At 40.1% G+C, this 24,341-nt stretch overlaps 1 protein-coding gene across 1 annotated transcript in view; it reads right to left on the bottom strand.

Annotated features, from left to right (window-relative positions):
* Nucleotides 1-3,736: 3,736 nt before the first annotated feature.
* The window catches only part of LOC119796930 (sialic acid-binding Ig-like lectin 14), a 32,903-nt gene continuing 12,298 nt past the window's right edge, over nt 3,737-24,341 (bottom strand). Inside the window, exons 6-11 of the mRNA XM_038305708.1 lie at nt 10,805-10,904; nt 5,479-5,781; nt 5,145-5,402; nt 4,818-4,896; nt 4,693-4,726; nt 3,737-4,226 (exon numbers count right to left, since the gene is read on the bottom strand). Coding sequence (XP_038161636.1) covers nt 4,176-4,226; nt 4,693-4,726; nt 4,818-4,896; nt 5,145-5,402; nt 5,479-5,781; nt 10,805-10,904 — 825 coding nt within the window. The 3' untranslated portion in view covers nt 3,737-4,175. The remainder of the gene's footprint in view (nt 4,227-4,692; nt 4,727-4,817; nt 4,897-5,144; nt 5,403-5,478; nt 5,782-10,804; nt 10,905-24,341) is intronic.

The following is a 24,341-nucleotide window of genomic DNA, read 5'->3' as shown; positions in this document are numbered from 1 at the left end:
TTATTCGATTTCTAAAGAAAACGAAATTATTCCATAGAATTTAATTATAGTAAGTGTGTTTGTGAGTGAAGGAATGATATACAAAGCTGTGCACAAATATGTTTATATTTTTAAGTGTGAATGTGTGAATGTATGTTTAGAAGAAGTTAGGGTAGAATGTATCAGGATCAATATTTAAACCATCACGAACCACACTCCATACCAGTAAGTGGCGGTAATGCTACTAACAGTTTGTTGCCAACCGCCATGAAACTCGACAAGAAGAAGAAGAAGACAGACAAGTACTCCGTACGTGAGCGGGGCGGAGCGCTGACGGAGTATGTGGAATCTGGGGGTAAAGGAGGACAAATACACGTCCGGCTGGGTGCAGCGCCGGACGCCGGACAGTGCAATGAAAATCCGGACTGTCCGCCCTAAAGCCGGACATCTGGCCACCCTATCTGCAGTCGAGCAACTTTGCGGGATATACGAACTCGAGGAAGAGAAGACGGGTGCACAACGCCACGCTAGCGGTAAATATATGTTCGATTACTGGTAGCTATGCTAAAAGCAGCCTAGCTTAGCTAGGCAAGCTAAAGACAACCTAGCCTAGCTAGGTAAGCTAAAAGCAGCCTAGCCTAAAGCTTTACTAAAGTGTATTTTTTGTGATTAACAGGAAGCATTATGCCGTCTTAACAACTCGGAGACTAATTGCAGGCGCTATGAACCGGCAGGGGTAAGGTTTAAAGAATATGCTTTCATTCTGCGGTAAAAGGACATGGATACGGATGGATACCGACCATAGCTGTACTTTTTTTTTTTTCTCACAGACTACAGTCGCCTCACAATGAGGCGGTGACCTCCTATTTGCTCGGATTTGCACGATGTTGATAAAGACGACATTGTGTGTAAGTGACTTGTTTTAATGTTTTCTCCTTCCTTGTTACTGTGACTTGCGTTTGATTTTTTTTTTTTTTATTATTCATACTACTCTCATTTAATTGTTTTCCAGCTGCCTGTAAGACGTATTATGAGACGGTATGCAGGAGCTTCAGATACACGCTGCTAGCCAGCACGCTGCGTGCGGAGGCTGCCAGGCTATCTGCTCGGAGTCGGGCCAGAAGAAAGAGGGTAAGACTTTATTTGGTTACTATTTTTCGGGTGCATTGATAGATGTGTTGTGTCCATATGCAGTGCGCTGATTCATGTTTTTTTTTTCAGCTGCTGAAGGCGAGGCAGAGTGTGCTGGCAGATGAGGAAGTGGAACTCTGGAAGTCCGCCACCGTCGACCTCATGTCCGACGAAGAAGAAGGCGTCGTTGGCGGTGTCTCTGGATGGATTGTACGGTCGTCGCCATTTCGTAGGCCGGATCTCACTGAACTCTGTGTTAAGCTGCAGTCCCGGTTAGAAGCGATGTCGAAGTACAAGGCCACGCACAGTAGGCGTCTGCACATCGGACCTGCCTCGGAGGGAATGCTGCCTGTTACCTCCAACCCCGAGGAAGCAAACGGACCGTTCACGGAGTTGTAATTTTTAGATACGCATGTGTTTGGATACGCGTTGTATATAGTTGTGTGTGTTTTAATAAAGCTCTTTCTTTGCATAAACAGCTTCCTGGCAAATCTTAATTTCCTGTATAAATTCATTCATGTCCTTGATGGTAGCATAATAATTGTGTAGTAGTGTAGGATAACATAAATACACAGCATATGAATGAATAAATATATGAATGAATAAATATATGAATATATATATATATATATATATGAATGAATAAATATATATATATGCCAACCAATCACGAGCGACTTCACTTGTTTAAAAAGAAGTGGTTCCGTCCAATACTCAGTAAGAAAATTAAAGCCTGGCGTGGCCACGTGTGGTTTTGCTGCCAATCACGAGCGATTTCATTTGTTTGAGAATAGTGGTTTCAGCCAATACTGAGAAGGTTATTCAAGCCAGACCTGGCCAGCCGCGCGGGTTTGCTGCATTCATATGCTAATTAGGGCCATTAGTACAGCTGATCGCTCTCCACCTACGTCACGGTCCGTTTCCGACAATTTGTGGCACGACAAACGCGGACAAGCACGGGTTGCAAATTGTCGGAAACTGACGAAAATCAGGCAGATCTGTGGGAGTTTACGGGGGTTTACGGGGACGTAAATCTCACTTTTCATGCAGTGATAATAACAGTAACAGTGATGATTTGGGTCACTGTGACGGGGTTCTTTGGCCTCCAAGAATCCAGGCTCAGTCAGTTTACCGGTGTTGGTGATTTATTGTGCTCAAAAACTCAAAACAGGGTGCAAAAGAAACTGAACATGTACAAGATACTCCGGGCCTCAGCCTCCCTCCAGTTACCAGCAATGTAACAAAGAAACAGAAAACAAAAATGGCAGCTTTTCTTCCCACAGCCCTCATTAAATAGTTTAAGCCCCTCACCTCAGGCTCTCTTATTTCTGATTTCTTCTCATAAATCAGTTTTGTCCATATATTACCTCCACAAACAATTGATGTACAAAAACAAATAATTTTTACAACTTAATTCTTTTACACAGATTCATTGACTTATTCAATTACACCAAACTGGGTTTGAACCCAGCAAAGACGCAGCCAGACTGAAGATGACAAGTCCCCGTAGCATAAACACGTACACACACACACAACCCCCCCCCCCACACACACACACACACACACGGCTAACCCCACTGAAATATTAAGTGGCCATTAAATTCACCTAGCAATAGTACATGATTGACAGATTCTCTGCAAATGTGGGACTGTCTGATCACAGCCCCAAGACAGAGACTGGGAGTCCGTCTGTGGAAATCCACAAATGCATGACAGTAGATAGGGAAATGTAGTTTATATAATTTGTTTTGCTTATAGGTACACACTCTAGAGAGTAAAACTGACATTTATGAGTTAATTTCTAAAAATATATTTTACGTTTCTCTCTTCTTATCAGGGAGGGCGGTGCCCCAGCGCCCCCTATGGGCCGGCCGCCACTGGGGTGCGACACAATAAAGCAACAGCATATCATCCAGAGAGTCAGGGGGCGTTAGAGCGTTTCCACCAGACTCTGAAGTCTCTCCTGCGCGCTTACTGTACAGAACTGGCAGGTGACTGGGAGGACGGATTGCCTTGGCTGATGTTCGCCGCCAGGGAGGTAACCCAGGAAAGCACCGGGTTTAGTCCAAATGAACTGGTTTTTGCACACACCGTTAAGGGTCCGTTGGCTGTGGTGGCGGACGGGCTGAAGGAGCCTGTTCCACCCAAAAACTTGGTGGATTATGTTAATGGTTTTAGAAGACGTTTGTATTGGGCACGGGAACTTGTTAAAGAGAAGTTGACTGTGGTGCAGAAAAAAATGAAAAGCCTGTTTGATCGGGGTGCTGAGGTTTGCACATTTCTGCCGGGTGATCAAGTGTTCGCTTTGTGTCCAATTATGACTTCTCCTTTTCAGGCGAAATTCACTGGTCCATTTACAGTTCTGGAACGGGTTTCCGATCAGAATTATTTAATATCTATGCCGAGCGGAGAAAGAAAACCCAGTTGTGTCATGTCAACACATTAAACAACATGTCTTTTCTCCCACACTGTTTACATTTGATCAATCCTTCACTTTATGGAATGGAAATGTTATCAAAGCTGTACATAACGTAATTTAGTTTTGTATACACTCTGAGTATACAAAATGACACTAAGTCATTTTTACCCTTTTTTCACATAAAGTATTTTACAATAAATTCTTTGTTCAAATTTATTTGAATATTATTACAATTTTATTTGGAAAAAAATGGAATTGATTTTATCCTGGACAAAACAAATTTCCAATATCATTGTAAACTATCATACGCTTCTGTAATATCACATTTACACTAACATTAACAAAATTCTTCCAGTTCTGCTCATCAAGCATTATTTACAGCAATATGATCCACTTAAGTATTACATTTTATATTCTAATACATGCACAGTAAAACATAAAGCAATAATTAATGACTTCATGTCCCAATGGTTGGTCCTGTGATGAACTGGTGAGCTGTCCAGGTGGGCCTCCTCTTCTGGCCTGATGACGGCTGCAGGAAGACACCAGTTCCTGCTGTAACCTTGAAGTTTCATTGGATTGATGGATGAAGAACGGAGACCCTTTGACTCTGGAATAGGCTTCCTCCTTATCCCATTGAGGTTCATTATGCCTGAACCTCCATCACTCTGTTGACATCATCTGCTTCATCTGTGTCCTGTGGAATTTAGACAATAAAAATTTTTTGTCAGACTAAATTCTCTTTAGTCTCTCTTGTATTTCTCTCAATCTCCTCAATAAAGATTTAAACATTATCTTTCAAACAGCAGCAGTGAATCAGCTCCTGTGGACATTAAACAATCAAGAAATATGTTGATGTTGCTCCTCTGACTGACGGTTAAAATTTAGAAAGTTTCTGAAGGACATTTTTTTCCTTACTCAGCCCACTTTACAGCAGCATAATTTTTAGCTTCTCTTCAAGTCAGATATCAGGTTTAACATCCATACATTAAAATTATTGCTTCAAGGAAATCAAGCATTATTATTCTCTTTGCTAATGATGAAAATGTGGCTTTAACCAACAGTGTAACCTTAAATGTATGAATAAAATTGAAATATAAGTCTCCAATTTCTGTTTCAAGCATTTTAAATAAATTTTACACATTAAATATAAACATGCTTACCTTCTTCGCTTGTTTGTTGGATAATCTAAACCAGCTGAAAGAATAAAAATAACGTGAACAAACATGTAGCAGAGACCAGCAGGTCTGCGGCTCATAGAATCAGCTCATAGAAAAATTTGTCTCACCTCTGAAAGATGCAGACTGCACTGCAGAGCATTATGATCCCCAGGATCTTCAATATAACACAGAGACTGACTCCTGGCACCGGATAAAAGAAATGCTTAATAGATGTAGGATTTTTTTATGCAAAGAATAAAAATGAAACATTGAGAGAAAAACTGAGACTCACTTGTAATATTTTTTAGCTTAAAATATTTTACATTTGAATGATTAAACAACTCAACCTTTGAACTGTTTTTCAAAATTTAACAGGAAAGGCCCTTGGATTAGATTTTTTAAATTTTCTGTGCCTATAAATGTGGTTTCATTAAAAACCAAGAGTTACAATGTACCTTCAGTATTAAGTAGAATCACTGCTGATCTCTGATTCCCCAGATCATTTGTAGCCTCACAGTAATACTCTCCTCCCTCAGTAACAGCGAAGCTGTAAACCTGCCCCACAGATACATTAATGGCTCCATGTTTGCTGTTCCTGAACCAGGTGAAGCTGGCAGGAGGCTTGGCTCTGCTGGAGCAGCTCAGCTCCACCCAGCTACCTGCTGACACCAAACCTGATAAACTGATGGATGCTGAGGTGTCTTTAGGAGCATCTGAGGAAAATGGGACACACATGAACTTTATTGATCAGAAACAGCTGAACCATGACGTGCTGACAGGATCACTAACATGAAACACTGAGAGTCACTTCTGTCTCTGCTGTCTTGCTTCCTCCATTCACAGGATATCTGGCAGAACAGCTGATGTTGTATCCATCATGTGTGTCTGACAGAGTGATGGTCTCCTGGATTTTAGTTGTAAAGGTTCCATCTGCGTTTTTCTCTGTTTGTCTCTCAGAGTCTTGTTGGAGATTCCAGGTGAGTTCAGGAGGTGAGTGTGGACAGGGAGTCACAGCTGAGCAGCTTATAGTGACAGACTGATGCTCCTTCAGATCACCAACAGGGATATTAATGCTGGGACTCCAAGGAGAATCTGGGGTTTCAAATTAGACATTAAAAAAAACAAAGAAAAATATATCAGTTTTTTTTATATGTGTCAGCAGATCTATGCAAGGATCTTTAATAAAGCAGATTCTGGATGCAGTGCTCCATGTTTTTGGAGGTTTAAATCAGACACACATTTCACAAAAATAAATATTAAGAACATATGAATTATTTAGAATCATTTATCATTTATGAAGCATTAATAAAAAAAAAACAAATATTCAACTCATTATCTTAATTTGTAAAGTCTGTCATTCTCACGGAATAATGCTTAGTGTAGTACAGAAAGCAGAAGATTAGGAAAGAAAATATTTGTTTTATCCAATTTCTTTAATGTTGACTTAAACTACGCAAAACTAGTTATTTAGCACTTTTCCATACCTTCATCACAAAATGCTGTGATGCAAAAAGCCAAAACCATAATTCCATTCTATCAATTATTAAACAGCATTATAATAATTAAATTCCGAATTGACTGTGTATGATGTGATCATTAATAGATAAAGTTTTAATTTTTAAAACATGGAAACCAGCTAATGTTTCTACTATTACAGCTACTGTAAGATACACAGCACAAGCAAAGAAAAAATATTATTCCAAACCGAAATACATAAATAAATTTAGAACAAAAACAGTAAATTACTTAATTTTACTAAACATTAACATCATACTTAAATATTGAAGCTCTCTTACCTTTAACTGTTATACTGAGAGGATCATCACAAGCTGTTGATTTGAACGGCTCGTTCTCAATCCTGAAGAAGTATTTGTCTGTATAACTGGTCTTTACATCAGGAAACAGAGTGGTGCAGTTTTTCTCTCTCAGGTTTCCAGTAATATTCAGTGAATAGGTGTTAACTGAACCACTGCTATTGAAAATAACTCCCTTTTGATCAGAGCCATAACTGACACCACCTTTCATCCAAACTCCATAGATAGTTCTGCTGCTGTTATAGCTGGTATCCTCTGTATCATAGATACATGGGATTTCCAAACAAGATCCACTCAGAGCTTCAATCTTCTTTGGTGTAGTGATTCTGAGGGCTGGTTTTATACCACCACAATCAGCCAAAGTAGCTGTAAAAACAGACAAATGATGAAGATGATGTGGAGCAAAATCTGCCTGCAGAGAATCTTTATGATCCACAAACTCCAGTTCAGCTGCAGCTTATTGTGGATCCTTTAAATAACATCAGGATCTAACATTTCAGACTAGAAATGATTCACTTGAGGTCTCTAATGAAATGAAGTGAACAAACAGCTCACCTGGAAAGAAGACACTCAGTAACATGTTGACTGTCAGCAGGTTCTCAGAAAGAGCTGCCATCAGATTCAGATGATTCTTCTTCATTGGTCAAACAAGAAAAAAAAAAAATTTGCTGACTTTAAATGCTACGTCTGAATATAGAGGTTCATCTTATAGCAAAGCAGCTTTGAAGGTACTGTAGACATTAAAACGTATTTACTAAAGAGAATACTTGGTTAAATGATTAGTTAGAAATGTAAACTTACCAAAAATATCTGCAGTTTAGTCAAAAACAGTTTAGGTTTAGAACCAGTTGATCTATTTAGATCAGCCGATCAGCAGCAGATTAAACAGCCACCTTCTTTATGACCAGATGTGTTACTTAAAGGAGTCTCCATCCTCTTCTTCTGATTTGACAAATGAAGTCATCTAATAGAGTGCTCAAACAAAAAGTTATCTAAGTGATAGTTTCTTATTTACATTTAGTTATAAGAATCAATGAGTTTGATCACAAAAAACAGTAAAAAACTAGCAATACATCGAAAATACACCCAGCTGCCATTTTTCGTTTAAAACTCAGCGCTGTTTTTTACCATAGAAATAACTCAGCTTCTTCTTTTCACTTCAGCTTTTTTTCTGCACTTTGTGCAGCTATCAGTTCGTATCTGAACATTTCTTCATGAAACTCTGGTACATAGATGGCAAATCATGAAGAGTTAATACTGTGTTTTAGAGTTTATTTAAAATAAGATTTTTGTGTTTTATCAACTCAAACATGTATTGAATCTAATCTATCTAATTTCACTAAATTTGATGCTCATTCTTGTAACGTGTGTAACACTGAAAGCTCCAACTACACCAGGAAAATGTTCTATTGTTTAATCTGCTCTTTGGATTTGATCTCTTTAGAAACTACTTTATGCTGTGACAGAATCAGTCTGATATAAATCAAACCCAGCCTGGTGGAAAATTCAGTTCAGAGTCAGCTGACATATTCAAATTCACTGTATGCCCTCTCAGAAATGCTTTCTTGATTAAGGTAAGTACACACTAACCACAGCGATTAAAATGATTTATATATTTTTTTCCAATTAAAAGATACATTCAGGAGTGAATTGATGGTCAATGATGCTAATGGCACAAATTAGGCAAATAGAGTGAAGTGAAACAGCAATAAGCCAAGTGCACATGCCGATAGAGCAAAGAGGAAGTTTGCTCTTTGCTCTATTCTGCTCTATTCTTATGTTCACATTTAAAAATATGAACTTTCTGTCAATACCTACTGTGTTAGATGGTCAATGACTGGGTAAGGTAGTGATGTTGCGTGCAGAAGCACAACACAGACAAAGCTTTGTTCCATCAAAAGCTCATTAAAGATTGATCCATCCCCAATATTGATCCATTTTGTATACAGTGTATACAAAATACAATTTTGTTTTGTAAATTTTTCAGACGGTAAATGAGAAGCAGCTTATCAGTGAAATGAACATTTCCATTCCATAAAGTGCAGCAGTGATAGAATGTAAATAGTGTGGGAGAATAAAAAGAAAAAACATTGTGCAAAAAAGCACATTGATACGAAAGTTCAGAGCAATATTTTATATCATATACATAAGATGTAATCCATCAACGTGCTTCTATCTCAGTTCTTGTAACTCATTCTGGTCCTACTTCTACTGAAGAAAAGTATTCACTAGATGTATTCACATCCTCTTTGCAAAATCTACCATCATCTGTCCTTCCACATTTCTGTTCTAAATACCAAAAATGCTCATCATGACCTCATCTCTAGTGAGGTGTGAATGCATCTCAGGCTGAGTCACACTAAACACAGAGCAGAACATTAGTGCAGAGCATTACTCACACACTCTGGCATATATCGTCCTGATGTGTGTTCGGGGTTCGGTATTTGGGCTCCACAAAACAAATACCTTGCAAAAAAGAAAATAATTGTTCAATCAAAATAAAAACCATTAAATGTCCAGATTTTGCACTGTGAAAGAGAGACACCTAAACTATTATGGCTCCAAAGATAGAAACAATTTTAACAACTACAACATAATTGTTTGACAGATATTATTTGAAACACAGAAGAAAATCATATTTTGCACCTGATTTATAATTTCTGTTTTTTTAAATCCCTTTCAAACAAATATAGGTTTTTTTTTTATATAAAACAGATATTCACATACAAAGATGGTAAACATGCTTCTAGTCTGAATAAGAAACAGCTCTGGTGGTTTGTTACCATCTCTAAGAGAAGTCAGAACACAACAAACAAACTTCTTTTTATTATTTTAAAACTTCCTCTGAGGTTTAAGGAAACATGACACAACCTCTAAAGTATAGATGCTGCCAATTGAGCTTAGTTTTTAAAAGGCTGAAACATATCAGTAAACAACAAGTAAACGTTTTAAATTAGGCTAAAGCTTATCAACAGGGAAAGGAACTATCTCGAAGCATTGTTTTAATGTCATTCAAACTGTGATTCATGAAATCTTGTTTACTTGATGAAGATTTTAGCTCTGAACATGCAAGAGTGTGACCCCCCCCCCCCCCCCCCCCCCCCCCCCCCCCCTGGCACATTTACCAGAGACCTGCAGAAATAACACAATCCTGTCCATGACACAATGGTTGGTCCTGTGATTAACTGGTGACCTGTAGGCTGTAGCTGGGCCTTCTCTTCTGGCCTGTTGATGGCTGCAGAAAGGCACCCGTTCCTGCTGTGACTTTAAACTTCATTGGATTGATGGGGGGAAAAAATGAGATCCTTTAACTATGTATCAGAGGTCCTCCTTGTCCTCCAGCCTGTAGATGAAAACTTATTTCAGTGATGCTCTCAGAACATTTTCTCAACTGGGTCTGATGTGGAGTTGGACATTTGGCCCTAAAACACCTGCAAGACATTTGAGATCTGTCTGAATATATCTGCTGTTATTCAGGAGAAAACAGAAAGACTCGGACTGAGAAAGTCAAGAATGAGCCGAATCAGACAAGAGACGATGGACCAGAACAAGGACCAGCCGAAGACAAACTAAATATAAAGAATTAGTTCAGATGTCCATCTAAAGGTTTAATTATAAGCTCACTATTATTAGCTACATCGAGTTTGATTTTTTAACTTTTGAAACTAGGAAGAGAAAACAAGGCAGATGAACAAAATGAGTCCAACTGCAACTGTGACTGGGAGAGGAGATCATTTTGCTAAATCCAGGAGAACAGTAACAACATAAAGATAATTTAAGAGTGACAAGTTGTGTGGAGGTTTTTAGAGGACCCAAATGCAGAGACAGAAGCTGAGGTGGTTCGTAGCTGATTTAATATCCGATGGTGGCAATTGAAGCATAAATCCAAATATGACACATCACTGAACACAGGAACCAGAAGAAAGAGGAGCATGTAGGTCATGGGAGGAATGAATGAAGAGAATCCAGCAAACAGTAACTGAGGAGAAGAAGTATATATGCCAAACAGAATAAAGAATTGAGTAATCAACTGATGGGGAGCAGGTGTGGACATGATCTACAGTAGAAGGGAGCTAGGCGAACAAGACTGACACAAGGGGGAAACAGAGGGTAAGCAATAAATACATAAGAACTCAAATACGACCATAAAACAACAACTGACACAAAATGGAAATTAAACCAATGAAAACCCAAAAAGAAAACATAAACAGAACCAAACAGTGCAGAACCATGACAAAGGCTCTATAAACAAAATAATACTTTAAGAGTCTATTAAAAAATGATAAGTATATTTATTTTACCTTCAATGTTAAAATGGATCACTGATGATCTCTCATTCCACAGATCATTTGTAACCTCACAATAATACTCTTCTCCCTCAGTAACATTGAATCTGTAAACCTGCCCCACAGATACATTAATGGCTCCTTCTGTGCTGTTTCTGAGGCCCCGTCCACACGAAGTCAAAACGAACACGAAACGCTGATGTTTTCCAAAACGTTTGCGTAAAATAAATGTGAGCGTCCACACGAATGCATGAAAACGCTGCAAAATGTATGCAAGGCCTGTAAGTGGCGCTGTGGTGCCAAAGCAAAAATAAGCGACGAAATGTTGGGCATGGCACTAATATTTATACATGGTTGCCCTGCGGGTCCATTTTCGTGGTTAAGTCAAATTCAGGTGCTGAACTATGTCGTCGATATTGCTCTGTTCTTCCTGGAGATATTCCAGAAGAAGAAGATTCTGTTGTAAGCCTGACAGCAGGGTGAGTAGCATTAGCAGCAACGGCGCCATTGTTGTTGTGATGTGTCGCGCATGCGTGTTTAGAGGCGACGCTATGACGCATGCGTGTAAAAAAAAAATATGCGGTTAGGGCTTTAAGATGGAAACGCGAAAACGGCGTTTCGAAATCTTCCCACTCTGAAGGCTGAATAAAAAAAAGATCGTTTACAGACCCCCGAAACGCCGGCTTCGTGTGGATGAGAGGCTGGTTTGGTGAAAAATTTGTGCGTTTAGGCCAGGGTTCGTCTTCGTGTGGACGGGGCCTGAACCAGGTGAAGCTGGCAGAAGGCTTGGCTCTGCTAGAGCAGCTCAGCTCCACCCAGCTACCTGTTGACACCAAACCTGATGGACTGATGGATGCTGAGGTGTCTTTAGGAGCATCTGAGGAAAATGGGACACACATTAACGTTATTGATCAGAAACAACTGAACCATGAATGTATGTCTCTGTGTGTCTCTGTGAAGATTCTCAGTCATTTAGGTCAAGATTGAAAAGTTCAGTTTAGGTAAGTGGACTTGAAGTTTTTTAGATGACTCTTCGCCCTTCATCCAAGAGGCTTCAGTTCTAAGGGATGATGGGGACTACTGAGATTAATATACTGTAGGTGGAACAAAGAGTTAGGGGAAAACAAAATGTGGCCTTGATTCCCCCCTCTTGTCAAAGTGATGTCAGTCACATGCCTCCTTGAATTGTGAGTCAGATGAGGCCACATGAGGGGTGAATCTTGTAGGTATTGTTCCTGAACGTGCTCTGTAAATTGGCGACAGGTTATGTCTAAGAGCACCTCCTGTTGTGGAGAGATTTTTTTTTCCAGGTTAAAAAAGATGGCTTCCTCAACCCCTCTTTCAAACCACCTGTCTTCCTTGGCCAGAATATGGACATTGTTGTCCTCAATGAGTGTCCTTTGGCCTTCATGAGTAGGTAAACGGCTGAGTCATGACCTGAGGAGGCAGCACTCCTGTTTTGAGCTATGTACCTGTGTAGCGGTTGCTTGTTCTCCCCAGTGTACAGGTCTGTGCTCTGTCACTACACTGAAAGGCATAAACCACATAGTCGGTCAGTCTTTTTTCTCAGAGTGTTGCTGGTTTTGAAGTGTGAATGACAATGTTCCTTCTTACGTTTTCTTACCTCACAGCAGGCCTCTTCTTCCTGTCTTCCATGATGTAAAGTGGAATGTCAATCAAGGCTGTAATCTTTCATCAAGTTCATCTTCCGGGGTGAACTTGATGCTTCTGTTCACTGCATTGATGTGGACTGTGAATGTGCTTATATCCATGATCTTTATTTTGACCTATGTGTCATTTACGTATCTGAACCAGTGACTGGGTTTTGTTCCCATGTATGAGTCTAGAGCTCTGCTTTCCAGTTCTTGTTTGTTTGCCACTATGGGAGACACAGGAAAGCTGTGAGAATGCACAATGAACTCTCCTAAGTCTCTCAATGATTAAAAAACTTACATTAAGCTAGAAGACTTTTTGATTACCAGACATGTTAATAAAAATAGCATAAACTGCCATGTTATGGTGTTTTGGGGTATGTTTTATTTGAATGACAGGTCCATCAAATGGCAGTGGCAGATGTCATTAGAGAGCTCCAAATAAATCACTGAGTAATGAACCTTTGGGTGAAGCAATGGAGCAGTAGGCCATCAGATCAGTGAAGCAGAAGCACAGCCAGAAGATCCAGGATCTTTTCTGTGATCCCAGCAACACCAGGAGGATGTGGAAAGGCATTCAGATGATCACTGACTACAACACACTATCCCTCCGGTAGATGCAGCAAACACTGACTTCCTAAATAAACTGAAAAACTTCTTTGGAAGGTTTGAGGCACTAAACAGCACTCCAGCAGTGAAAGCCGTTCCACACCAGGGGGAGGAGACACTAAACCTGGACGTAGCTGAACTGAGGAAAACTAAGGAGAGTCAACCCAAGGAAGGACCCATGGCCTGATAACATACCTGGGCAGGTGTATAAGGAGTGTGCAGATCAGCTAGCTGGTGTCCTCACAGACATTTTTAACACCTTGCTGGACCAATCCATGGTGCCAGCATGCTTCAAGTCTGCCACCATTATTCCAGTCCCAAAGAAGCCTCAGGTCAACTCACTTAATGATTATCAGCCTGTCGCACTGACTCCAATCGTGAAGAATTGCTTCGACACACTGGTTAAAGAACACGTCATCTCCAGTCTGCCGCCAACATTCGACCCATTCCAGTTCGCCTACCGATGAAACATGGACACCATCTCTGCTGCTCTCCACCTGTTAGACTTCCTCACCAACTGACCTCAGTCAGTCCGCGTCTGACATAACACCTCTGATGTCATCATCCTAAGCACAGGCTCCTCTCAGGGCTGTTTCCTGAGACCTCTGCTGTTCACCCTGATGACACATGACTGTGTCCCCAGGTTCACCACCAATCACATTGTGTAGTTTGCAGACGACACAACGGTGGTGGGCCTCATCAGAGACGACAATGACCTGGACTACAGAGAGAAGGTGGAGCAGTTGTTGGGCTGCTGCAAAGATAACTGATTCTGAACATGAAAATTAAGGAGATCATCTTGGACTTCAGGAACAACCAGCCTAACCACGCTCCACTGGTCAGCTGTAGAGGTGGTCATCAGCACCAAATTCCTGGGGGTGCACATCACAGACACCCTCAAGTGGAATGTAAACACCACCTCACTGGTCAAAAGAGCACAGAAGAGCATGTACGTCCTGCAGAGGATGAGGAGAGCCCACCTGCCCCCACCCATCCTCACCACCTTCTACAGAAGCACCATATAGAGCGTTCTGACCAGCTGTCTCACTGTGTGGTGTGGAGGCTGCAGAGCCTCAGACTGGAAGAAGGTGAGGAGAGTGGTCAAAAAAGCAGAGAGGATCATCGGGGCTCCTCTTCCCTCCATTAAAAAAATTTCGTCCCAGCGCTGCATGTCCCGCGCCCGTAACATCATAAATGACCCCTCACACCCCCACCATGGACTGTTCTCCCTGCTGCCCTCTGGTAAGAGACTTTGAAGTATCTGATGCAGGTCCAGCAGATCCCAGAACAGTGTCTTCCCCACTGCCATTAGACTGCTAAATGTTATATAAAATGGGTTATTAAAAAAGAGCTGAATGTTGGAACTGTAACAGTCGTATTTTTACATTATCACTGCTGCTTACCTTTATCAAGGCTGCACTTTAAAAAATTGAAAAAGTCTAGAGAGCTGTACAAAGCAAAATTTCTTTTTGTATACATTTGTGTACAAAATGACAAATAAAATCTGTCTAAGTCTCTTAAAATGCTGTGTGCTATATTAATAAATCTACATTGAATTTCCAACAAAGGCCCATCAGCACTTCCATTTTCAACACATCCTGATTCCTGTTTTTTACGTATTGTACTGGATGCATGTAGGAACCATTGGATTTCTGACCATGGATCATTGCTTAGTTTTTAAAGAGGATTTTTTTTACATCTTATTCACTACGAGTTTCCTTGTAAAGAGCAAGTTGAATATGAAGACACCTAAACTGTAAGGCCTTTAAAGGAATAGTACACCCAAAACATGATTAGCCTTCATTTTCTACTCACCCCCATGCTGAACAAAACTCTGGAGTACTTTTTTGATATCTCAAATGCATCTGGAGATCTGGGAGGCTTCTTGCTGTCTGCTGACATTCAAATAATGGAGGTCTATGGCGCCCGAGACAGAAAGGTCCACAAAAGTCCACAAAAACTTGTCAATATTCCTCCATACTGCTCGTCCAATGTAATCCAAGTGTCCTGAGTGGGTAGCATCCAGAATTTACTCGAAACGAAGTCATTTAGAACGTTTTAGAGCCTAAACAGTAGTGTATAGGATTTCCTAATAGCGCCCCCATGCGCGCTCACGATTCTACGGAAGCCGGCAGACCAAACCAGCGCATTCAGCTCGGCAAAGAACTCATGCTCTTCCTCAACACTGAAGTCCTCAGACATTTTTCTTTCGTTGTTTCTTTCTTTGCACAGGTAAACAGCACATTTCTTCTTCTACGCTTGCATTATCGGCAGACCAGACGCTGAATGCGCACTTTCTTCCGGTTTGGTCTGCCGGCTTCCGTAGAATCGTGAGCGCGCATGGGGGCGCTATTAGGAAATCCTATACACTACTGTTTATGCTCTAAAAACATTCTAAATGACTTCGTTTCGAGTAAATTCTGGATGCTACCCACTCAGGACACTTGGATTACATTGGACGAGCAGTATGGAGGAATATTGACACGTTTTTGTGGACTTTTATGGACCTTTCTGTCTCGGGCGCCATGGACCTCCATTATTTGAATGTCAGCAGACAGCAAGAAGCCTCCCAGATCTCCAGATGCATTTGAGATATCAAAAAAGTACTCCAGAGTGTTGTTCAGCATGGAGGTGAGTAGAAAATGAAGGCTAATCATGTTTTGGGTGTACTATTCCTTTAAGTTCAGAGACAGTTTTTAAGAACAGTATCAGTTAACTCTTTCTGGAACTCAGTGATGATTCCCCTTTCTTGGCAAACCAATGTGAATATCAAACATGGTTATAGATTATACATTGGTAAGAAACTTCTAAACAGGTTGGTTACTGTCTCTATAAGAAGCCCGAAGAACACAACCTGAAAATAATTTTTGTACTAACAACCAATCAGCACAGATAAATAATTTCTGCCATCTAGCAGTCGCTTTGCAGAACTATAATTAACTGTAGTATCTTAGGATACAAAAATACCTTTTCTGTGGTTTAAAGCATATTTCCAAGTTAGAGATCCAGTCCCAGAATGTTCATGAAGTTAATGAATGAAGCCACCCATAGACATATATTCAAAATACTTAATTTATTGGTTTACATAGTGCAGTTGGTATTAATGGGTTGATGAGGCATAATGAAGCATTCTGACACATACCAAACCATACTGATACTGAGCCAAAACTGTGTCACTGAATACTGACACCATCTGGATCTTTAAAATCCCTACAGGCAGTCTATTTAACAGACAACTTAGTCCCTTAGTAATGGGGAGTCGTTGAGGTCCTCTTAGCCTGCCATAAGACCAAAAACCTTAACGACTACCCGCTACTGAGGGGCGGACCTGTTCTTCCTGTTCAATTTCCATGTTTTCTAAGCCAAAACAAGGCTTTTTTGAGCATCTCTATAAAGCTTGGAGCTCAACGCTGACATTTTAAATTGAAAAAGCTTCCTGAATGGGAAGCGATATGTCTTCAAACTTTGAAAACAAAGTCCAGTGGTTTGACTTTGAAGTTTTTTGGAATGACCATGACCTGGATGACTGAGAATCTTCACCACCAGAGAGAGAGAGGATAATAAAAAGGCAGTCAAAATAAAGTTTTTTCCAGAGACATTCATCCATTTTTTTTTCTGAAAACCTTTAACACCTTCAAAGGAGTCTCTTTACATTCCGGAGGTTCGCACTAGAACCAGTAGTTGGGGTACCGCTGTTTTTAGGCACATGGAAGCCCTTGCTCCATGTGCTTCATTGCTTTCTTGCCGCTGCTTAAGAACATCAGTGGACCATTTACAGGTTGCTTTAGTGCCAGATGCCAAAATTTCACTATTTCATCCATCCTGCAGTCTTTTGCGACATTTTGTTGTTCTGTTTGTTATTAAGATTGTGTTTCATTCAGCAGTTTGGTTTATTTGTTTGGCTTATCTTTAGTAAAAACAAAACATCTCCATCCCTTATATTTCATAGTTCAAACAAAACGTTTATTACAGCAAATATTAGCCCAGTTCAAACATTGTTAATCAAGTCACACATAATGACTTTCCTTAATGGCGGCCTGGTCATGCTCTGCTTTCATAGCTTTTGTGTACTATAGGTGATCAGCTCATCTACTCTGACTGACATGTTAAGAGTACTAAAGACAGCTTTTGCAATCACCTTTAGAAAAACGCTCCCTTGTTTTTTACAGGGTTGCAGTAATACAGCAGCAGAGTACAATCAAGCTTTTTCTTCCCGTCAGTCAAACCCTACATTAGGGAACGCTTCTGGAAACAGTTTCTGCTGGGTGGTTCAGAAATTGGTCATGCCTTGTCACCCTAAATTAACACATGTACAGTCAAAGATAAAATCGAAGCAATAAGAAATGCCTTTTGTAAGGCATTGGTTGAGCTTGTGATGTTCTGGGACAGGACCAAATTGGACTTCTTTTCTAGCCCGTTCACAGCTGTAGACAGACCCCAGTTACAGCTATGACCCTGAACGTACAGTTGTTGGTTTAATAGCAATAAGAAATCCTTTGTTTATTGTCTCGATGTCCTTCTTGTCTCTTCAAGGGTCGTGATACCTGAACTTTTATTGCTTCATACACATCTTCTGCTCCCTGTAGTCCTGTGGAAATTAGAAAATAAAGTAATGTGTTGTTGCTGTAGTAAATTATTTTTACTTCCAGTGAAACAGTTTTGGATAAGGGAGTTGTTTTGTTTTATGATGCAAATTTTTTCCCTTTAGTCAGACTGCAATTTAGTTTAGTTTTACCTTTTTATGGGGCATATATACATTATTCTGCCTTCCAAATTGAACTATTTGCATATTTGAAAAAATATTGTCCTTTGCATTATGGAATTTTCCTTTGTTATGAAATATTTGTGCATGGTAAAGTTATGGAGTACATAATTGGGAGTTCTCAGCACTCATCACTAAACACATAACTTGTCAAAAATGCTTACAAACACATAGAAATTATCATTAGTAGTACTGTGGCACTAACTTTAACTGTTAGGCTTTCTACTCCAGTGCAACTTTAAGAGACTTTTCCAGACTTGATTGATTTGACTGACAGTATTTCTTCTTTATATCTTGCATTGTTAGCTAAATTTAGGACATTTATTCCTATGCCCAACATGGTTACCTCCACTATTGATGCAGTCTTTTTGTTTGTTTTTTTTCATCATGCCAACTTGCTTTTTTATATTTTGTCCCATGGTGCCATCTACTTGAACCTATCTGTAATACATACTTTGCAGTTGCTGGCTGTTTTCCAAGGGCTCTCATATTCTTTGCAGGTTAAAAATTCTGTTTCAATGATTTATAAATATATTTATTTTGTCTCTTACTCCGAATTCTGCCTCCTAATGCTGTATACAGTATCATTGCCTGGATCTGAAAAGCAATGGAAATCCAAATATCTGTCAGGGGATACAATTGAATTCAACCGTATGTTCTGTCTGTACTTTTGATATATTTATCTGCTAATAAAGACACAATAAAGACACAATAATTGTAAACTTTGTTTGATAACTATAAATGTCAGCTCAGACTGAAAATATGTTTACTTAGAACCATTTAACTGTAAATATAGATTTACTTTTTTCATGCATTCTGGTTTGTTTGAGAATCCGAACCAACTGAAGGAATGTCACCAATTTGAATTGTGCTTGAAAAAAACAAACAATAATGCAATCATAACGGCCATCAGAGGGTTGTTTTAATAAAACTGGCTTAGTTTGTAAACCAAGCTTAGTTAACCAAGTGTAACCCGGGTGTAAATCCCAGTGATTTTTCATTTGCAAGTTTAGATAATTGAGAAAGATTGCAGTGATCATTCTGTGTATATTTCTTTTCACTTCAATCCCCTCATTGCTACACAGCCAATTGCTGTTGAGTATCAGGGTCACATGTGCAACAGCCTATCAGTTAGGTATATTAGTTGGAGTGGGGAAGTTTGAAAGACTATGGCATGTTGGGAGAAGCAGAGCTGCAGGAGCTAACTACTTAGCCGAGATGACATGGAAAAAAAACTGTTTGTGTTACATACAAACTATGGAATTGGTGAGTGTTTCTCTTGTGTGGCTTAATATTAGCTCATTATGTCTTTGTTTGTTGTCTAGCTGCTAAATTGCTGATTATACAAACAGATGTCCAGACTAGCTTTGAAGAATCCTATGTGGACAATGAGGTGCCTTAAATATTTATTGAGCACTTGTTTGTATTAGTTGTTTTTACATTTCATGTTGACTAATTTATATAGTGCATATTTATTGGATTTTTCATGAATGTAATTTATATGGAACTTTATATTTATTGAATATGCATATTGATTGAAAATTGTTTGGAATTATTTGTAGTGCAAAGAGTACCACTAACTGAATTTGTGTGCACACTAGAATGTTTTGATTATATATATATATTGAGAAAATGGTCCTGTTTTATTATTCAGGCCAGGTGTTGATGGCGAGCTGAAGGTCCAGGCCTAGAGCCCAAGAAAGATTGCACTTTGGGTGCACAAAGACTTTGGATCTCCTGCCAGGCTGGTAGGAGGCTCCTTGCAGCCAACGAACAATTTTGTTTCCACTTTGCTCTGACTTTTGTCAGTCCACAACCTGCACTGTACCAAGCACTTTAAAGAGGAATTTGCTTGGGACCTTTAATCAACCCCAGCTTGGGGTGAATGGACTGAAGGGATGTGGTTTCATTAATTGTGGAATTGATTAATTTTGTTTTTCTTTTTCCTCTTTATTGTTTTGTTTTCTTTCTTTTTCTGCGCATTTTATATGGCCATTCGGATTATTCAATGATGTTGTAAATATGTATAAAATTTTCCTCACTATAAATACAAAGCACTCGCAACTGCAAACTTCTAGTCTCTGTCTGCTGTTTCATGAGTCGTACCTATATTCTGAGAACTAGCCTATTGAACTTATTTGTTATGAGCCATTTGCATTAATTTAAAATATAATATACTGTTTTTTACAGATATGCTACATTAATTTATGGCGAGCTAGCCAGGAGCAGTTTGTACAGAGCTGAAGTATTGCAGTTTGCTATTTTGATGCTATTATGGACATCTTGGTGAAATATGGGGTTAAAATACCCAATGCCTTGTTGATTAAATATGCAACAAACACAGAAACTGATAATGAAGTTGCTGATTTTCTGACAGGTTACGGGTTAATGGAAAAGTCTGAAATTATAACTGATTCTGACTCAGATTTTTATAATTGCATAATTTTTGAGTTTGCGTCAGGGAGTGCATTAGAGGGGTTGCGTGAAATCTTGCCGTACATTTATCTTTGCCAAACTAAAAAAATTACTTATGAAATTGAAGAACTGTCAGTGGTTTGTTCTGAGTTAGAAACCAAGATAAAAACTCAAACTTACCTGAATGAAATGAAACACATGGCTAAGCTTACAGGTCAGAATTACACAGATGTCCTCAAGAGCGTGGTGTCTTTACTGGGCCAATCCATTACTGAACTCTGTCCAGCACCCTCTTTTTTGAAGACACCTTCAGATGAAGAGGATTCGGCCATAGCTGCTTCTCGCACATCACAGATGGCAACCAAAGGTGCTATTCCTATTAAACCAGTAGATGTCACTGCAGAAGACGTGGAGCTACCACACGTCCAACCTGATCCCACAGCACGCTACACATCACAACCTTCTGGACCCTTGCCACCTAAGTCTTTCTTAGATATCAACCCACCTGGAGTGCAAAGGTATGTGGTTGAGCATATCATGAAAAGTGATGACAATGCAATGCACATGTCTTCATTAAAACTTAGATCATTTTCTGGTCGAACTCCAAGACCACAATACGAAATGGATTATGAAGCTTGGCGGTCTGGTGTTGACCTTCTGTTAAAGGATCCTGCTGTTTCAGAACTACACCGTTCTAGAAAGATATTTGACAGTCTTTTACCACCAGCTGCAGACATGGTTAAACATCTTCAACCAGATGCACCTCCTGAAAGTTACCTCAAAATCCTTGACTCTGCCTATGGAACAGTCCAAGATGGTGATGAACTGTATGCAAAATTTATGGAGCAGTTTCAAGATGCAGGTGAAAAGCCATCAGTTTATTTACAACGCCTGCAAGTGACTTTAAACAATGCTGTAAGGAGAGGCGGAGTATTGCCTGCTGATTTTGAAAAGCATCTGCTGAATCAGTTCTGTCGTGGTTGCTGGGATAACATCTTAATCTCTGAGCTCCAGCTTAAGCAGCGCAAGTCAAAACCACCATCTTTTGCAGAACTTTTGTTGTTGTTAAGAACAGAAGAAGACAGAGAAGCTGCTAAAGCTCAGCGTATGAAACAGCACCTGGGTTCCAGTAGACCAAGAGCTAGTGTGAATTTACATCATGCTTATGCATCAGTTGAAGAAAAGAGTGCTTATGATAATTTGACTGTCATCACCAAACAACTTGCCAAGCAGTTAGCTGATGTACAACAACAGTTGGTTGCTCTTACATCTGCTCAGTCCGGCCAGAAACAGTCTGTTTTTCCAAAAACTACGCATGTTTCTAAGTTCAGTCAGCCCCCACAGATAAGTAAATGTGCATCTCAACCTTCTCACAAAAATGCTAATTTACCACCCAAGCCAGGTTACTGCTACAACTGTGGGGAAGATGGACATATAAAGACTAAGTGTGACAATCCTCCTAATCCTACACTGGTTGCTGCTAAGAAGAAACAGTTAATTGAAAAGCAGAAGAAGTGGCAGAAAAGGAACTCTCATAGTGCCCCATCTTTAAACTGAGACAGGTTCTCGTTGAGGGGCAAACGGGAACTGTAGAGGACCAACAAAGTCCCAACAAGCAGACACCGATAAGATGCACCAATCTGTCTCATGTAACTCATGAGGCTACAGAATTGCCACGAGGGTTAATTGGCTCAAAATGCACTGGTCAAGTAACAATAGCTGGTCAGCAAGTTCAATGCCTGTTAGATACAGGATCACAAGTTACCACAATACTAGTTTCGTTTTACAATCAGTACTTTTCCCATAAACCTGTGAGACCATTAAATGAGCTGTTACAAGTAGAGGGAGCTGCAGGCCAAGCTGTCCCATACTTGGGTTACATAGAAATGAAAGTCATTTTTCCTAAAGAGTTTATTGGAACAGATTTGGATGTTTGTACTCTGGCGCTTGTGGTTCCAGATGTTAAAAGTGGAACTCAGTCCCAAGTACTGATTGGAATGAACACTCTTGATTCATTATATGACAAACATCTGAAAGATGAAAGTGTTAGCTTTAGACCAGCCAAGCATGGCTACAAAGCAGTTCTTCAGCTGCTTCAGTTGCGTCACCAGCAGAATCAAGAGCCCAGTGTGTGTGATGTAGCACTTGATAGTGAGTCACCTGTTGTTTTCCCAGCAGGCCATACCATGGTTCTAGAGGGCTATGCCTGTACCAGCTCAATGCCAGTTAGCGATTGGGCATTAGTTGAGCAGCCATCCACTTCCTTGCCAGGAGGATTGTGTGTAAAAAATTGTCTGGTGTCACTGTCAAATCAAACACTGCATAAGATCCCAGTGGTTATCACAAATGAGTCAAAACAGAGCATAATATTGTCACCGCCTGCTATTATTGCAGAAGTCACAGTATCACCACAGCTTCTGGCTGAGGTTTCCTGCTGTAATGCACAGGTCAGGAACACTGACAAAGTTGATCTCCAGTTTGAATTTGGAGATTCTCCGTTTCCTCCTGATTGGAAAGAACGCATTATTGCTAAACTCAAAGAAATACCAGAAGTGTTTTCCCATCATGACCTCGACTTTGGATGTACTGATCGGGTGAAGCATCACATCCATCTTCATGATGAGACTCCATTTAAACATCGTGCTCGCCCTATCCATCCAAATGATATTGAAGCTGTTCGCAATCATTTGCGAGATCTTCTAGAGACGGGGGTAATAAGAGAATCAGAGTCACCATTCTCTTCACCGATTGTAGTTGTTCGGAAGAAGGATGGAAGTGTTCGGCTTTGTATAGATTATAGAAAGTTGAACCTACAAACTGTAAAGGATGCTTATGCATTACCCAATTTGGAGGAGTCATTTTCAGCTCTCACTGGTTCACGTTGGTTCAGTGTTCTTGATCTGAAGTCAGGATACTATCAGATAGAAATGGAAGAAGGTAATAAGCCCAAAACTGCATTTGTGACTCCACTCGGGTTTTGGGAATTCAACAGAATGCCCCAAGGTGTGACTAATGCACCCAGTACTTTCCAGCGTCTTATGGAGAAGTGCATGGGAGATTTGCATTTAAAAGAAGTTTTGGTTTTCTTGGATGATTTGATTATCTTCTCTGACACCCTAGAAGAACATGAGAGTAGGTTGATAAGAGTGTTGCATCGACTTAGAGATTATGGTCTTAAATTATCACCACAGAAATGTAAGTTTTTCCAAACTTCTGTGCGTTATTTAGGCCACATAGTTTCTGAATATGGGGTTGAAACAGATCCAGAAAAGATTAGTGCCTTAAAATCCTGGCCAGTTCCTCAGACTTTAAAAGAACTGCGATCATTTCTTGGTTTTGCAGGGTATTACCGCAGGTTCATTAATGGCTATGCTGCTATTGCTAAACCTTTAAATGACCTGACGAAAGGGTACCCTCCTGCCCGTAAACGTGGCAGCAAAGCAGCCATCACAATGAAAAGCCATGATGTAAAGCAGCCTTTTAAAGAAAGGTGGACTGCACAATGTCATTCTGCTTTTAATACATTGATTGACAGATTGACGACAGCCCCAGTACTCGGTTTTGCCAACCCAAGTCAACCTTACATTCTGCATACAGACGCCAGCACTATTGGGCTTGGAGCTGCTCTTTATCAAGAGCAAGAGGGGAAGCTACGAGTTATAGCATATGCTAGCCGTGGGTTGTCTGCTAGTGAAGCTAGGTATCCAGCCCATAAATTGGAATTTTTAGCCTTAAAATGGAGCATTATTGAAAAATTCCATGACTATCTCTACGGCTCCAGCTTCACTGTTGTTACCGATAACAATCCACTAACGTATATCCTGACCTCTGCTAAACTTGATGCTGCTAGTCATCGATGGCTTGCTGCATTGTCCACATATGACTTTAAATTGCAGTACCGTGCAGGCAGCCAAAACAGAGATGCTGATGCCCTCTCCAGGAGACCACACCCCCAGACACCTGATCCACAGAGAGAATGGGCTATGGTGCAACAGTTCATCACTGCACATATGAAACAGGAGAGAAAATCCCTCCAACTGCCAGGGCTGAGCTTCCTGACCTTCCTCTGGTGATGAGAGAATGGAAGCGCCTTGAACTAAAAGATGGCATTCTC

This window comes from Cyprinodon tularosa, unplaced genomic scaffold, assembly GCF_016077235.1.
Source record: "Cyprinodon tularosa strain WSP-4 unplaced genomic scaffold, ASM1607723v1 ctg561, whole genome shotgun sequence".
Taxonomy (NCBI): domain Eukaryota; kingdom Metazoa; phylum Chordata; class Actinopteri; order Cyprinodontiformes; family Cyprinodontidae; genus Cyprinodon; species Cyprinodon tularosa.
Note: the sequence above shows the minus strand (reverse complement) of the source record. Positions and strands in the feature narration are given on the sequence as shown.